Genomic DNA, 15,314 nt, shown 5'->3' on the forward strand with positions numbered 1-15,314 from the left:
TGGTATCAATTATTATATAAATATGATTTTTCTTTTACATAATCTCAGGAACCGGGAAAGAGGATGACCCACGACCAGATTTCCAAACACGAGTATTTCAACTGGGAACAGATGCGCCGCATCGTAAGTATAGAAATATAAGGAGTTCCATTATAAGTTATTCCCGATATCGGGTCGTTGCCAGAAATTTGTTTTGAGGGGGAAATATTGCGGCTCGAACCCAATTTTTCTATAGGTACTGTGGAGATAGAGAGTAGTGAATATTTGACGGAGGGAGGGAGGTCGGGCCCCAGATACAAATTAACTCCTATGGAAGAGACGCCCCCCCCCCCTTCCCGCAGGTCCTTGTTCCTACTGTTTACCAGGGGTTTTAACCTGTCCGTTTGCGTGACCCTGCCTAGGTGTTTCGGGTTCCAGATCTGGAGGACGCAGGGGAATCGGGGAAAGGGGGGGGGGACTCTTACACTTCCAGCACAACTCAATCGGTAGTAAATTGCCTATGGCGGTAGTTGTGCTCGGTTTGAATGAATGAGCGTTAGTTGTGGCCCAAACTTCAGCCATGAACGCCGCATGGGCTTCTGCCACAGGTTGTGGAAAGTTCACTTACAATCCGGTTATAAATCATTTTCTTACGTCATTGGCTTCAGAGGCATCGTGAATAAGACACCTTCATTTTCAAGAGACTCTAGTCGCGACAATTATGCGGTCTCGACTAGAACCCACACTAATATAGGGTCATTCTGAGTCATAATTTCAAAAATTTTGTGCAAAAAAAAAAAAGGCATAACATTACTAAGTCTGATGGCAAAGTTCTGGCGTTCATTCATTCATGTAGAACTTAAGGATCCCTTTGGGGGCAGTGATACTTTTTTTTTTTTGTGTAATGTACACTTAGTATACAGTCGCTTTCGTGGCCCGGGGGATTTGGAGGACACACACAGTCATAGTTCCGGCACAACGCAATCGGTAGTAAATTGCCGGAGCTGTGCTCGGTTTGAATGAATGAATGCAGAACTTAAGGGTGCAAAGTTGGTAGTGTTGCTGATTTTGGGTCGTAGAAAAGAAAAATTTATTTTCATTAAATATCATTAATAAATCATATTTTCTTAGATAGCTTTACTTAGATAGTGAATGTTCAATAATGAAGAAAATCATTTTTTTTTAGGTTCACGAAGGTATGAAAAAGGACATGATTGTACGGATATTAAGGCCTGGATGGAATTTAAAGTAAACGCGCTACACACATATGACATTTATTTTTCTCATCCAAACCCGTTCAGAAGGGATCGATTTCCTATTTTCCCGTTATTGCAATAAACTATGTTTTTGTTCACGATCCCAATTTTATTTCATTCTAGTCTACTTCACTGCAATTCAAAAAATTTCTTTGATTAAATGCAACGAATTCACGTTATAACGGGGGTTCGCAATCACGGGAAAAAATGTCGTTGTGGCGTATCCTTCGTTTTATGCGAATTTCAATTTTTTTTTCTTGCTCTGTCAGGTAATTAAACTGCAGAACTTCCGTGCTTTACCAGCACCTCCTAGAGATAGAAGGCCTCCGCACTCTGCTTGTGACGTCAAGTAAGTAGTCCATTTTCTCTCAGAATATTCAGGGGAAAAAAATTCCCTGCTCGTGCCGGTATCATCGTTGCGAGGAAAAGAAATGATCGGGCTCAGAATTTGCGATTTCTATCCTCACATCCAATCACTATGCGGTATTTGTGAGTCAATCAGGTATATTCTACGCCAAAATAAGAAGAAACGGAATAGGATGCTGTGTTCCAAAATGTGGCAAACTTGCTAGGTAGTCTGAATGACGTTCATGGCAAGCACTGCAGAGGCCTTCTATCTCTAGGTGGTGATGGTTACACCCAAACACGAAGAGTAATCCAAGTTCTACAGAATAAGGACGTGAATTAAAACATGTGCAAATCTTTGAGCCATTAAGCGGATTCCCTGTACGGTTTCAATGGATATCTGCAATGAATGGGGGTGCGAATGGGCGATGATGAATTCGGGAGCGTTATTTTATCGTTAATTATCATTACCCATGCTGTACAGGTTCGGCGCCCCTCTGCCGTATAAGCCGCACCAGTAAAATAATCCCAAAAATTCACACTGCTACTTTTCCAGCCGGATGAAATGCGTTAAAAATGGTAGTTTTTTTCTGTGAATCACTCAGCCCACTACTTTCATAATTTGAATTAATTTACATAAAAACTTTTTTTTTCCAATTTTTCTTCTCGCCCTGATTTGGTGCTCCGTGCGTCCGCATGGGCCGCACAACCTAGAGCCAGCCTTTTGTGGGTAGTTCTAGAGCCCTAGAATATAGGTATAAAAACGCCTTAGTTCCATCTGCCGTAGAAGTAAAAGAAATGCTTCTACAGAGGTAGATTACAACTCGAAAATGTATTAAAAAGAAAAAGTGCCAATGACCGCGGTTCACCAAAAATAAGGTACCTGTGAGCATAGGCGCCGGAACCTAGGGGATGGGGCCCACTTGAGCCCTCCCCAATAAATTTTGTAAGGGGACTGAGGCCCCCCAATAATTTCTTAAAAAACAATGCGATGCACCTTCCCTCTTTTGTGTATGTGCTTGAGTCCTGTATACTCGTATACAGGACTCAACAATTTTCAGCCCCACCAATGTCTTCATGTCAGCGCATGAAGTGAGTGATATCGGACATGCTAAGTATGATTCAGTGGTTGCTTTTGAAGCCGATTTATGAAATCCTAACAAGCAGTGGATGGGATTTTTTTTTTTATGTTTTCAAAAGATTTTGAAGAAGAAAGAATCTAACGTCTGTCTTTTTGGAAAATATAAAAGAAAAATTCCTGGACTGGAGTATATGCTGTAAGGTTTTGGAGACCATACCTACAGAGGGACATAGACTTGAGCTACGCGTGTCCTTATCGGCACACGGGGCTTGAGTTATGAAGAAAGACTTCATTTTTTGAATATGTTTACATTGGATGAACGCAGGTGTCGAGGAGATATGATCGAAGTGTTCAAAATTTTCAATGGGATGGATAGGATGGACCATGAACTTTTAGTACACCGCCAATCGACTGCTTTTACAAGGGGACACCAGTATCGATTGGTAAGGGATAATACGAGGTTACGGTGTCGCAGGGAATTTTTCTGTAATTGGGTTGTTAATAAATGGAATAGCTTACCCCAAGGAGGTAGTAAATTGTAACATGATTGTTTCGCGCAATTGTTGACACGTTTAAAAAGAAATACGATAAACATTTTGGGGTGAATCGAGAAGCTATCCCTACTTAGAATAAGACAACCATAAATACATTATGGACATTGTATAGTATTTCATCATGTGTATATATTGTTTATAATTTCAGTTTTTAATTGGGTGGCTGTATTTTTGAAATATATGACATCCATCTTTTTATGGGCATCTTTTTATCAGCCACCTCGTTGGGCATTCCGCTGGCATGTTGTGACGTTGTATTTGTATAAAGACTTTGAAAAATTGCCCACCTCCTGTTTCTCTACTTGCAATATTCATACTTATAAATATTTACGTCATAATTACTTCTTAAATATAAAATTTCATTTTTTTAAATTTATAGATTCAATGTCGAGAGTAAAATATAGGTGTAGGGACCGGGGGCACCAAAACCATTCAAGCGCTTAGGGCCTTCAAGCGTCTTAATCCGGCCCTGGTTACCACAGAGTAATAATACTTTATATCTTAAGTCTATGCTGGTTACATCGGCGTTCGACTTCATATGCAGCATTCCGCATAATTTCAGCAGTCACCGCGCTACGGGATGAAAAATTTAATGTTAGTTTATATAAGTTGGTCCTATATATATATATCACCCTCTCCTCAGCATATGTTAGTGATCTTACAACTCAGCAAAACTTTTATAAAATCCGTCATAATGAGTACTTCTTGTAACGAGTGATTGTCAAAGAGCTAATGTTACAAAAAAGCATATGCTTGTAAGGAGAAGTCCGTTATAACGATAATTTTTTTCCTCGATTGTGAGCTGTCGTTATAACGGACTTCTATTGCGTATGTAATAATTTCGAGAAATTGGAAAAGCGATCTAAAATTTGTCGTTGACAAAATACTTTTACTAGCGTTCTGTGCTGTTGAGTTGAAACACTAAATTCTGTGAATCAATGCATATTATAGGAATGTATTTTTTCCTTTCTTTTACTGAAATTTATGCCGCGATTTATTATTTTGATTAAATTTATTACACTTGAGCTCAGCTATGTAGAGAAATTTGATGCAGTAAAATACCGGTTAATATTTACTTTGTGGTGGACAAATTTAACCCTTTTCGAGGCAATTTCAATTCTATGCGTGAGAAAATAAATTAATTTTTCTCGCGTCACCTATCTTTGACTTCAAATATTACTTTTAATATCACTAGTATAAATTTTGGTTATAATCTTTCACTTGCTACCTTTTTTTTTTTATTCGAGGAATCAATTTTTCAGTATTTTACAGAATACAGTCGAATCCCGTTATAACGAACGCCAAGAGACCACAGAAATCACTTCATTATAACGAAATTTTGTAACAAAGGAATTCGAGATTCTTACATTGTTCCTATATATAATACTTATGTGGGGTATTAGAAAAGATTTCGTTAGTACGAGATTTTCTCTACAACGGTATTCATTGAAACGGGAACCGACTGTACTTGATTAGTTGCGCGGAGTTGTGAAATAATCGAATATAGTTAAATCTCGGTTAATACGATGTTCCTCTTCATGAGTTTTAACTAATTGACAGAACGTTTCGAAACCAACTGGCAATATATTCAAAGGGCAACATTTCGTATTGCTTATTCATTACAGTTTGAATGTAGGAAACAGGGCTGTAGAAATCTACTGCCCGAGGCATAGAAAAACTTTGACCGCGCATCGATAATAAACGGAAATGATTAGTGTTTTCCGACCCTTTTCACTGTGGTACCCTATGGATCAGAGTTACATCATGCGGGCCCTTATCTTAAACAAGGGTGAGACCCTTACTACTTATTCAGTTGATTTTAGAATAAATTTACGGTGCGTTATAATTTCGTAAATTGAATCTCCACCCCTCACTCTTGCGGAGGTCGGGGTAGGTCTGCTTTTTACCGCTATATTTCACCTTAATTTCTAGGTCTTCGTATCCACCCCTGCCCCAGTACAAATATTGGTTCCGTTCAATTGAATCTCTCTCATGGTGCTGTAGAATACCCACGGCGGGCCACGCATAGCCAGCGGCTAAAAACGACTGACGCACATGATGGGAAAGATTGTAATGCAGATATATATCAGAAATTTATCACCTTCAATTTACAAACAGCAAAAAAATTAAATTCGCTTATAACGACAGTTTTCCCAGCAATTGTGAGCTCTCGTTATAACGGACCTTCACTGTTTCAAATCCCATAATTTTTACGAATTGCAGAAAAAAAAAGACTGAAATAAATGTAGAAAACATCAAAATCTTGAGCAAAAACAGTTTATTACAAATATCGAAAAAATAGGAACTCGATCCCCTTTAAATGGGTTTGTAAGAGAAAAATAAATGCACATATTATTATTCACATCGAGCAAAATTTCGTTCAATTTCGTCCAGGCCTTAATAACCGTACAATCATGTCGTTCTTCATACCTTCGTGAACCTGAAAAAAAGTAAATCAATTAATTAAATTAATGAAAATAGGTAAATAAATTGTTTTCTTCACTTTTTCCATTATTATAATATTCAAGAGAGATCTAAGTAATAATTCAATTTAGTTTCTTTACTTACGATGCGGCGCATCTGTTTCCAGTTGAAATACTCGTGCTTGGAAATTTGGTCGTGGGTGATCCTGTGTTGAGGTTCCTGAGAATATATAAAAGAAAAATTACGTGGCAGAGATCGAAAACAAAACGAATCAGTAAATTATGTACATGTATATAAGAAGAGGGATTAGAGGTCCTTACGTGGTGCAATGCTCTCCTCAAGAAGTCGGACGTGAAAGGACTGATGATTATCTTTGGATATGATATGGCTCCTCTCATCAAGTCTGGAAAATATGAAAAGAAATCAATACAGAGCGGGACAAAAGTTTCAGATGCGAAATAAGGTTTTCCACATAAAATTAAAAAATATATGGTAGCAGTGGAACATGCATGCTCAAACCATAACCCGTGAGCCAAATGCGGCCCTTGGAGTTACCTGATGTAACCCACGATCCCAAACTTAATTTTGTTTCAATTAACGAAGCGGCAAATTACCAGATAGATAGATAGAACCGCTCACAAACCTCGGACTGATACAAAGCACCTTACTTCCGTTACCTCAAAAGAGGCAGAGTTGTGTCTGAAAAAGTTAGCAAAGATTTATAGCTGTGGCCTCTCTTGCCCCGCGCTTGCAAGTATCGAATCACTCTCGTCGTTCTCTCCATGAAGACAGCCATCAACTCGATGCAACGTACAAGCCATTTGACTAAAATGTATAGCTGAACCCAATGACTAGGGAGAAAAATTGCACGTGCGCCCAGTGGCACATAATGGCCGGAGACCGCAGCCTGGGATTTCAAAACAAGAAATTACTAGATAGATCACCTAAGTGGACCGCGGTACGTTTTTAAACCAATGAAGTCACCCGTACCCTTGCAGTCACTTTCACTTATCTGGCACGTAGTAGAAGAGGTTTATCGAATTTGGCAAATGCCAAAATTCAATAAACACATACAGGGTAATTCTAAGGTCATGGGACAAACTTTAAATGTGTTATAAGACTCCTAAACAAGTATTTTTGATCATAGAATGTGTGGTTGAATGGCACTAGCAAAAGCGGTAGAGGCCGTTTTCAGAGAGTGCGCGAAACAGCACTTCACTAAAAGCGAATATCATATTGATCATATCATATCGGGGATGCAGGGTATTATAATGTGGCAGGCATTCTCACTGTGCAACCTGGGTAACTCAAATTCTCATCATAAGTCATTATACCCCTTAAGATCATTGTTTGGCGCATCATAATCTTGATGGCCCTTGCACCTATAAAAAAAATCTCCAATCCATTCGGAAGGTGCATATGCACTCTCGAATAGTTGATGGCACATATCGCAGCAAATCCGGCTGAAAAATATGATAGTTTTCGTGAAGTGCTATTGAGCATTCTCTAAAAACGCGGTGTTCCGCCTTTGCTATTGTGGTTGGACAACGAATTCTATTACCAAAAAGTCTTGTTTAAGAGTCCTCTATCACCTCTTACAGTTTGTCCCCTGAATTTAGAATCACCTTGTATTCATTGACTCACAAAACATCTTTGAACTTAGTGACAGCGGATCTCCATAACTTTTGCTTTGCCCACGGCCCTCTCATATTGAAGTCGAGCCCTGGACAAAAAGTAACGTATCTTCCTATTCCACACACGAAGGAAGGCAACCTGAAACCCCTGGATCTGTGGATGGGCCGCAATAGTGCTCGACAAGATGAAGGAAAGTCTACTGCTTGCTGTTCACAATTTTATTCAGGATGAAGAAAGCGGGGAGGGAGATTTTCAGAATATCCGAGGTGATAGTTGTATAAAAACTGAATATAATTGAATGAAAATTTTTCATGTTTAAGAGCAGTATAGGCTCAAAGTCAGATTTACGCTACTTTGATTATGCGTCGTCAATTTACAACTTTTTGTTGGAATATAAATGTTTTCGTCAGTCAGGAACAATGTCAAAGTTCATGTAATTCCCGAATGAGGTGAGTGCTGAATGATATCGATGCGAAGCGTCAAAATGGTAAATCTTTTTCCGGTATTGTTTTGGAGGAAATATGGTCCGCCTTTCCAGGTGAATTGGCGTGCTTAAGATAGGAATGCTCCGAATTATCAATACATTTTAGTCACAATTAGAAATAATATCTCAGTTTATCTCGCGTGTGTGACTTGTTTAGTTCTATAAAGATGTTATTAACATATCTATTAAACGGCAATTACACTTGGCAATACAAAAAGAGAGAAAAAGTCATTTAAATGATGTTTCTGACTAGCAATACCCGGTAACTATGACCCACTTACCATTCGGGATAGTTCTCTCTGATCTACCATTCATCTTCAAATAGCCGAACGGCGTTATTTCGAAAACCAACTGGTACATCGTCACTCCTAATCCGTAGATATCGACAGCGCAATCTACGAATAATAAATACACTCATGAGAGAAAATATTGCAATTTATTAAGTAGGAAACATCACAAAAGATTTAGAAACATTATGAAGGTGAAACATAGCTTATACCATATTTAGGTGCATGGAAATTCATGTAGTGAAATCGGACCTCCGGGGACATGAATGTAATGGTTCCAACGCAGCCCCGGCCTTCCGTCACATTCTAGAAAATCATGAATAATACTCATGAGATGACATTTTCTAATACTATGTCGAAGAAGAAGAATTACTATGTCGTTTAAAATTATAAACGTTTTAGTGTTCGTTGAACTTACTACAGCTAGTCCGAAATCGATGATCTTGATGTTGCCGGTGACGACGTCTATCAATATATTGTCCGGTCTGATGTCTCGATGGATGATTCCTGAAAATAGACGGAAATTATGAGTGACTGATTCGGGTGTCGTAGCAGTGATAAGAGATTGTCGGATGCACTAGATATGTCTTACCGAGATCATGGATGTGTTTGAGACCGAGGTGAACCTGCATCACGATGTGCTGGATGGCGTATGGAGAAAACGATATTTTCTGTAGCGCTTGAAATAACGTCTTGCCTTTGAAATGGTCCATGATTATGTAATACCTGAAATGAGATGAAAAATCTCTATGTATACGAATGAAGAAGATGCTTGAAGGATCACTTTTATTACCGCATTATTATTACTCATTAGCTGGTGTGTCGGGAAACAAGGAGACACAGATTTCAGATAAATTTTCTATATCCAGACAGTAGTTCCCCAAACTTTTCGTTCCATCGCCTCCTTCTTCAGAATTTTGTTTCTCTCATCGCCTTCCCTCTACTCAAGCAAACCCATAGGATCAGGGTCCTATGTTATACTCGTAGCTTCTATCGTCCCCTTGGACCGTTCCATCGCCCACTAGGGTGGGGGGGGGGAAGGCGGGGTATTGAATGCATTCAATGATCCTTACTGGACCACGTTTTTCCCGTCATGCTGGGAAAATAAACACCGACCCCCCAAAATTCGAAAAGTGGCGTTTCCCGATTTTTTCGGCATTTGTCTAATGAGGGGCAATGCCACCTCAACCTTAGAAGCAGCAATCCAGAAATGTCTCGGTTTCATAAAACTATCTCAAAACGGCATTGACCAACACAAATTGCGTGGCAATTTTTTTTCTCCTCAGAACACGTTTCTCCCCCCCCCCCGTCCTGATCAACCTCCAGTGTGCGAAGTCTTTTCATAGTCAGTGCACTGGTAGGAAAAAAGTATTCTTCTTGAAAATAGGTGGCAGTTTCTAGAAGGTTTAGTGATTTCTACTGATTAAATACTACTAAGGCCCCCTACTTATTAACGAGATCTCTTTTTCAACTGCAATTGAGCCCCCTTTCCCTGGCCGTGTCCGAGTGAGAGTTAAGACAGTACTGTGTGTTTGATTCGGAGTAATACCACAACATTATTTCATATAGAAACTGTCAACATAAACTCACCTGGATTTTTGAGAACTGGAGGTTTCATGAACGTGACCCAGGAAGGAAGTCACAAAAGGACAATCGGACAATCTCTGCAGCATGCGGACCTCATTCTCATAATCAGCCTGGAATCAAAAATGATAAATAACTATCATAACAAAAAAATTACACGCAAAATACGAAAGATTTTGATGAAAACTATAGCTTTATACCAGGTATTTTGAAGGACGAGCTCTCTCTGTAATGCGTACGGCACCGAAGTGTATCGATACTCGTACTGGAATCTTAATTCAAGCTCAAATAGCAATCAGAGATTAGCATCATAGTAATTCGAGTTCAAGTGGCAGGCAGTTAGGCTGCTGTTCTTCTGATGGTGGTGCTCATGACCCGAAATAGATTGACGAATACTTCAAAATCTCACGAATGAACTGTATAATCAACAAATTAAACTCTCAAATAAAACTCGTGCTCAATGAATAGCCTGAAGATTGACTTGAATGAATTTAATCGATGAACTTACTTGTGACGTCCTTGGACTTTCCATCACCTTGACCGCCATGATTTTTTCGTGTTGATGATCCTCGATGACGTACACGCGACCGTACCCACCGCGGCCAATCATCTGACCACTAGGCATTGTCCTTCTGAGGTACTTTTCATCAAGAACGAGTTTATCATCCTGTAAAAAAAGTGAACGAATGACTCGCGATATTGGCCACAAAAATGAAAATGTAAGAGCAATACAAGTTGAAGTACAAAAACATTACTTATGTAAAAAGCAATTACCTTGTGGGAACTTTCGTCGTGTGATTGATATCCATTGGATTCGTTGTGGGAACGATTCGAATCGTCGTCGGAACCGGAATCGCTACAGCTGCTGTCGTCGCAAGAAGAGATATCCGAATATTCTGGAATGTGGCAATGATTAACAGATTCCACTGGGATTACTGCTTGTAAACTGGAATTAAAATTAGAAAAAAAAAAAGTTAAATCTACGTATTGTTTTAGGTTAGGAAAATTTTTAATATTTTAGATTCATTTTCGGAAAAAATTTCAAAAATTAAAAATTTTCAGTGAAAATTGAATGAATTTGTATGGGATTAACGATCAGTGTCCAGGGTTGAGGTTTTTCAATTTGTTCTACGCTGATTTTTATAACCCACTCAGTTTTCATGTTAGCCGCCCTTGGCCGAAGTTCTCTTAGGCTAATTTTTATGTAAATATCCATGACTTCTAGCAGCTCTAGGGATAAACAAGTTTCCTGCATATTTCTGGGATATACTTGGAGCCAGGAGCGTACGTTGAGGGCGAGGAATTTGTTCTTTCACAAATTTAGGGTTTTTACAGTCCTAACCTCCAAAACGCATTTAACCGAAATTGATAAAAGTATTTATCAAAAAAGTATTTACTTTCGAGATTATAATTTTTTTTACTAAAATATTAAGAAAAGGAAATTCATATTCGAGAAAAAAGCATATTCTTTGCCTTAGTGCAAACTTTTTACTGTAAGGCGTAAAGCTTAGTTTTGCTCACATATTTTTAAAACAGTAGAAATTTGAAAAAGAAATTACAACGGGTGGATATTTTAAGGTGGGGAGGGGCAGAGAAATCAACCAAAAACTGGGGAGAAAGAGCATTTATTACAGATAACTTCAGCATATTGTCACGTTCCTGTTCACCAAATCCTAAAAACATGGACATGATGCATTTTCAGAAGTTTTTGACCTATGGGTCTCGACGCCACACGCAGGATTCGCAGAGGGCCTCCGAGATGGGTTGAGATCAAATCCACCAACAGCCGCGGAATCTTGAGGTAAGGGTCTTGCCCCCCTTCAGATTCATAGGGGCGTCCGAGAAGGTTCGTATGATATTACTTAAAGCCAAGGGTTTTTGAGCGATGGGGCACGACCCAAATTTGATTTACATGGACTTGTGATATGGGTCGTTAAAATTCACTTACAGCAAGGGTTTCTTGAGCTATGGTCACGACCCAAACTTGATTCGAAGGGGCGACTCGTTAGAAATGCACTTATTGTGTCACTGATTTCAGTAATTTAGAAGAACGAACAATATCGTGGGTCGCAAATCAAATCTTGTTTTATTTTCGTCTCGGCTGTAAAAGATTAAGAAAGTCCTTGCATTAGGTGGACCACATTTCCTTGGAGCGGGGGATGCGGATTATTGAGATCTGAAATTCGAGATATTGTCAGCTATCACTAAAAATGGTGTTAGAGTTGCTAATTATTGTTAAACACATTCACAGTAGCTCTTCATTTCCCAGCAACTGGCGTTTTTTTCGAATTATTGTTAAAAATCATCGAAAAAGCGCAAATTGCGGGAAATTAAGCACTTCTGTGAATCAAGGCGACTGAAATGAATTCTACGAAAGAAAGACGTTACATATAATGTTCATATTTATGATCGTAATTATCATAATATCATTTTCAAGTTGGAAAAAAAATTGTACAAAGTTTCAGGAATAGCTTACCCCCGGAGGTAGTAAATTGTAACACAATTGACACGTTTAAAAAGAAATACGATAAACATGTTGGGGTAAATCGAGAAGCTATCCATACTTAGAATAAGACAACCATAAGTATTCTTTATGGGCATTGTATAATATTTTACCATGTGTATATATTGTTTATAATTTGTATCAATTGCATTTTTAATTGGGTTGCTGTTTTTTTTTTTGAAATATGTGACATCCATATTTTTATGGGCATCTTTTTATCAGCCACCTCGTTGGGCATTTTGCCTGTTGCGGCGTTGTATTTGTATTTGTATTCAGTAAAGGATGCAAATTCAAGTTGGATTCCTTGAAAATGGACAAATTCCTTGTAGTAAAATGGGACGTTTTTATTTTCAAAAAAACGTCAGGAGGGCCAAAAGTGCAGGAATAAAATACAATATGTCCCACGAAATGCGGGTCAGTTCGTGACATTGTGATGAATGGAATGTATTGCACTGGCGTGAAAGAAAACTATGTACAGCGGATTGTGCGCTTATAACACTTTAACATTTCCACTTAGAACGTTTATTGCCCCTAGGTACGACTTATTTTTGTGGTCCGAACTATTACTATAGTGGAACCTTCCCTAACGGACACTTTCTGATTCCCGGTACCGTGAAGTAGAGCTTTAATGTATTCATTTCCACTTCCCGTTAGCGGACACTCTCGATAGCGGACAGTAAAATCAGGCAAACTATAGGTTTTATTTCAAACTCTAATTTATTAATTTTTGTTGGTAAATGCAGAATTACTGATATTCAATTGGGTAATTATGTATAATCTCAAGCTTGTATTGGTAAATATAATTTGTAAATTAATTACTTGATTAACTGAACACATAAATATGGTCGAGGATCTGGAATGGTGATTCCGTATAGTAAGGTTGGTTTTTTTGCACATGCTGGTATGTGTGAAGAAAGCCAATGTTAAAAGACTGATAATGAATGATTTTTATGTTTTTATCATCGTCACGCTTAACAAATAAATGCGAAATTAAATTTAAAATTTTAATTCAATTCACTTCGCAAAAAAGTGTGAAGTGCACGTATCACGTACAGGTAAAAATAATTAATTGATTTAATGAAGAGAAGAAGGGTTACAAGTTTTTCCATATTTATCAAACTTTTTATTCTAATTTGGGAATTGTGCATAATCAGAGGTAAAAGTGAGGAAATGTAAGGAAATTTAACCAAACTTCCTTTATCGGGACAATTGGTTATTATGCATAATCACCGCACTGATGTTTAGTTTTACACAGTAATATATACATTTGAAAATTAAAATTTATAGGAACGAAGGACCGAATCAAACGTCGTATAAATAGGAAAGTCGTATAAACGACGTTCAGATGTGCATCTTACATCCCTATTAGCGGACGAAATTTCTGGTTCCATGGATGTCCGTTATAGAGAGGTTCTACTCATTAAAATTCTAGTACTCATTAAAATTCCCCGTTTAAAGAATTATCCACTTACAAAGTTTTTCATTATGGTTTTTTGAGAAATGCTATAAGATATACAATAGTTTTAGAAATCAGCAAAAACAAAAAAAAAGGTATCAAGTTAATTGCATTATTTTCTACATCAATATATGAAGCATATGCCGTATATTTTCGCACAAAATATGAAAAAAGCAATTAAAAAAAAAATATTGGACTTTCAGTTAATTTTGTACATAATAAATAAAATAGGTTGACCATATCTTTTGAAAAATTAAAAACTTTGACAAAAATTTTGAGGCTAGAAAAACTTCCCCACCAAAAAAAAGGTTAGGAAATCAAGCTTGCTCTAATAGCACGAAAATTAATTTTACAACTGATTTATTAATTGTCATGAATAAATTAGTTCTTACATGGTGGTTAATTAGTATATATTAATAATTATCAATTCAATTGTGCAAGAGCAACAAGTTGATCACTTTGCGAATTTACCTGATTTAAGCTTATTATAGAAATAACTTAATTGGCCATCGTAGATTAAATAAAAGCTCCGGGCTTTCGCATCTTTAAGTGTCAAGAATTTTAATATCTGACATTTTTTGAATTTTTTAAAACAATTTGAATTTAAAAATTTTTTATTTTAAATTATTTTATTTTTTATTTTAAAATTTTAAATTTTTATGTTACAAATCGAATGTGTAGTAATTAAGGTTTCTCAAAAGGCTCCTTCCACGCCAGAGCCCTATTAGCCTCCCAGTATGGGGGGGGGGGGATTCACGAAAATGATTGAAAACCCTCGGATAATTCATTTGATTACCGGCTTATTAACCAACAAATGAATCGAAAATTAAGTAATTAGTTAAACTCAAAAAGAATCATTCTAAATACTTAAAATGCATATAAAGTGAAACAAGACTTACGTTGCCATCGTAGAAATGGTGCCCGGATGCTATTAAAAAATGGTACTACTGGAGGGACTAATTTACACGTAATAGAGAAAAAATGGCGAACACTTGAGCTGAACTCGACGACAAAACAGTAAATGAAGTGATATTGGTGAAAAATCCCTTACATGTATTGATATGTAATTGCATTGTCCGAAATTAGCCAATCACGCAACACTTATATAAGAGCCAACAGATTAACAAGTGGCCATAATAGAAGAGGGGGGGGGGTGTCAGTTGGACGGCATTACCACCTCCTGTTGTGAGAGTTCCCAGAAATGACCGGGGGGGGGGGGGATTAATTCTTCTTCAAATTCTAATTCTTGCGGTTTAGGATCGAGATTATTTTCCACAAAAATAAATGAGAGTGTGAATGAAAATATTGGTTTCGAGAGTAAAATATGATCATGAGATACCGGTGTTGAAAAGTTATTATATTTTCAATTATATTTTTACTTTAATTCAGACTTTCCATCTTAATTTGAATTCAAAATGTCGAGACATGAAGATGAATCTAAGCATGAACGACACATGCTCAACCCGCGACCCATGGGCCAAATGCACGGCCCCCACATCCTGGAGCAGGGCCCTAGGCTGGGATCTTCTGCGCCCTCCCCCCCCCGACCACACTTCCACGGGGCCTTTTATGATGAATTTATAGCGTGAAAAAGCAAAAAATGATGAAAACCATTCCGGGCCCCAGAGCGGGAGCCTTGTCATCCCACCCCTTGTGGGGGCCATGGCGAAATGTAAATCTCATAATCATCTGATGTGGGGCCCCTCGACTGTAAACGTAATTTTGT

At 37.9% G+C, this 15,314-nt stretch overlaps 2 protein-coding genes across 2 annotated transcripts; both read right to left on the reverse strand.

The window, feature by feature from the left end:
- Positions 1–5,567: 5,567 nt before the first annotated feature.
- On the reverse strand, positions 5,568–8,344 carry LOC149070224 (uncharacterized). The gene is made up of 5 exons (XM_089249763.1): positions 8,258–8,344; positions 8,040–8,153; positions 5,960–6,042; positions 5,784–5,858; positions 5,568–5,655 (listed from the first exon to the last, which is right to left on the reverse strand). Exons 1-5 carry the CDS (start codon positions 8,307–8,309, stop codon positions 5,596–5,598), a joined length of 384 nt encoding a protein of 127 aa, XP_089105889.1. The 5' UTR covers positions 8,310–8,344; the 3' UTR covers positions 5,568–5,595.
- A 45-nt stretch (positions 8,345–8,389) lies between these two features.
- Positions 8,390–14,495, reverse strand: LOC149070225 (uncharacterized). Its single transcript, XM_089249290.1, has 7 exons — positions 14,488–14,495; positions 10,404–10,575; positions 10,138–10,296; positions 9,636–9,742; positions 8,638–8,771; positions 8,464–8,552; positions 8,390–8,395 (listed from the first exon to the last, which is right to left on the reverse strand). Exons 1-7 carry the CDS (start codon positions 14,493–14,495, stop codon positions 8,390–8,392), a joined length of 675 nt encoding a protein of 224 aa, XP_089105416.1.
- Between the last annotated feature and the right edge of the window lie 819 nt (positions 14,496–15,314).

The sequence above is a fragment of the Pholcus phalangioides genome, unplaced genomic scaffold (genome assembly GCF_987345545.1).
Source record: "Pholcus phalangioides strain wild (caught in Gottingen) unplaced genomic scaffold, Ppha-v1.0 ptg000022l_1, whole genome shotgun sequence".
Classification (NCBI taxonomy): domain Eukaryota; kingdom Metazoa; phylum Arthropoda; class Arachnida; order Araneae; family Pholcidae; genus Pholcus; species Pholcus phalangioides.

What these genes read in the sequence shown, in the direction of transcription:
- LOC149070224 (XM_089249763.1), bottom strand. Translation starts at nt 8,309, where the DNA reads ATGTCCCCGGAGGTCCGATTTCACTACATGAATTTCCATGCACCTAAA. An exon ending in AGAGAGAACTATCCCGAATG is followed by an intron (nt 6,043 to 8,039) that starts GTAAGTGGGTCA and finishes CATATTTTCCAG; the next exon opens with ACTTGATGAGAGGAGCCATA. An exon ending in GGAAACAGATGCGCCGCATC is followed by an intron (nt 5,656 to 5,783) that starts GTAAGTAAAGAA and finishes ACTTTTTTTCAG; the next exon opens with GTTCACGAAGGTATGAAGAA.
- LOC149070225 (XM_089249290.1), bottom strand. An exon ending in ACGACGAAAGTTCCCACAAG is followed by an intron (nt 10,297 to 10,403) that starts GTAATTGCTTTT and finishes CTTTTTTTACAG; the next exon opens with GATGATAAACTCGTTCTTGA. An exon ending in TCCAGTTCTCAAAAATCCAG is followed by an intron (nt 8,772 to 9,635) that starts GTGAGTTTATGT and finishes ATCTCATTTCAG; the next exon opens with GTATTACATAATCATGGACC.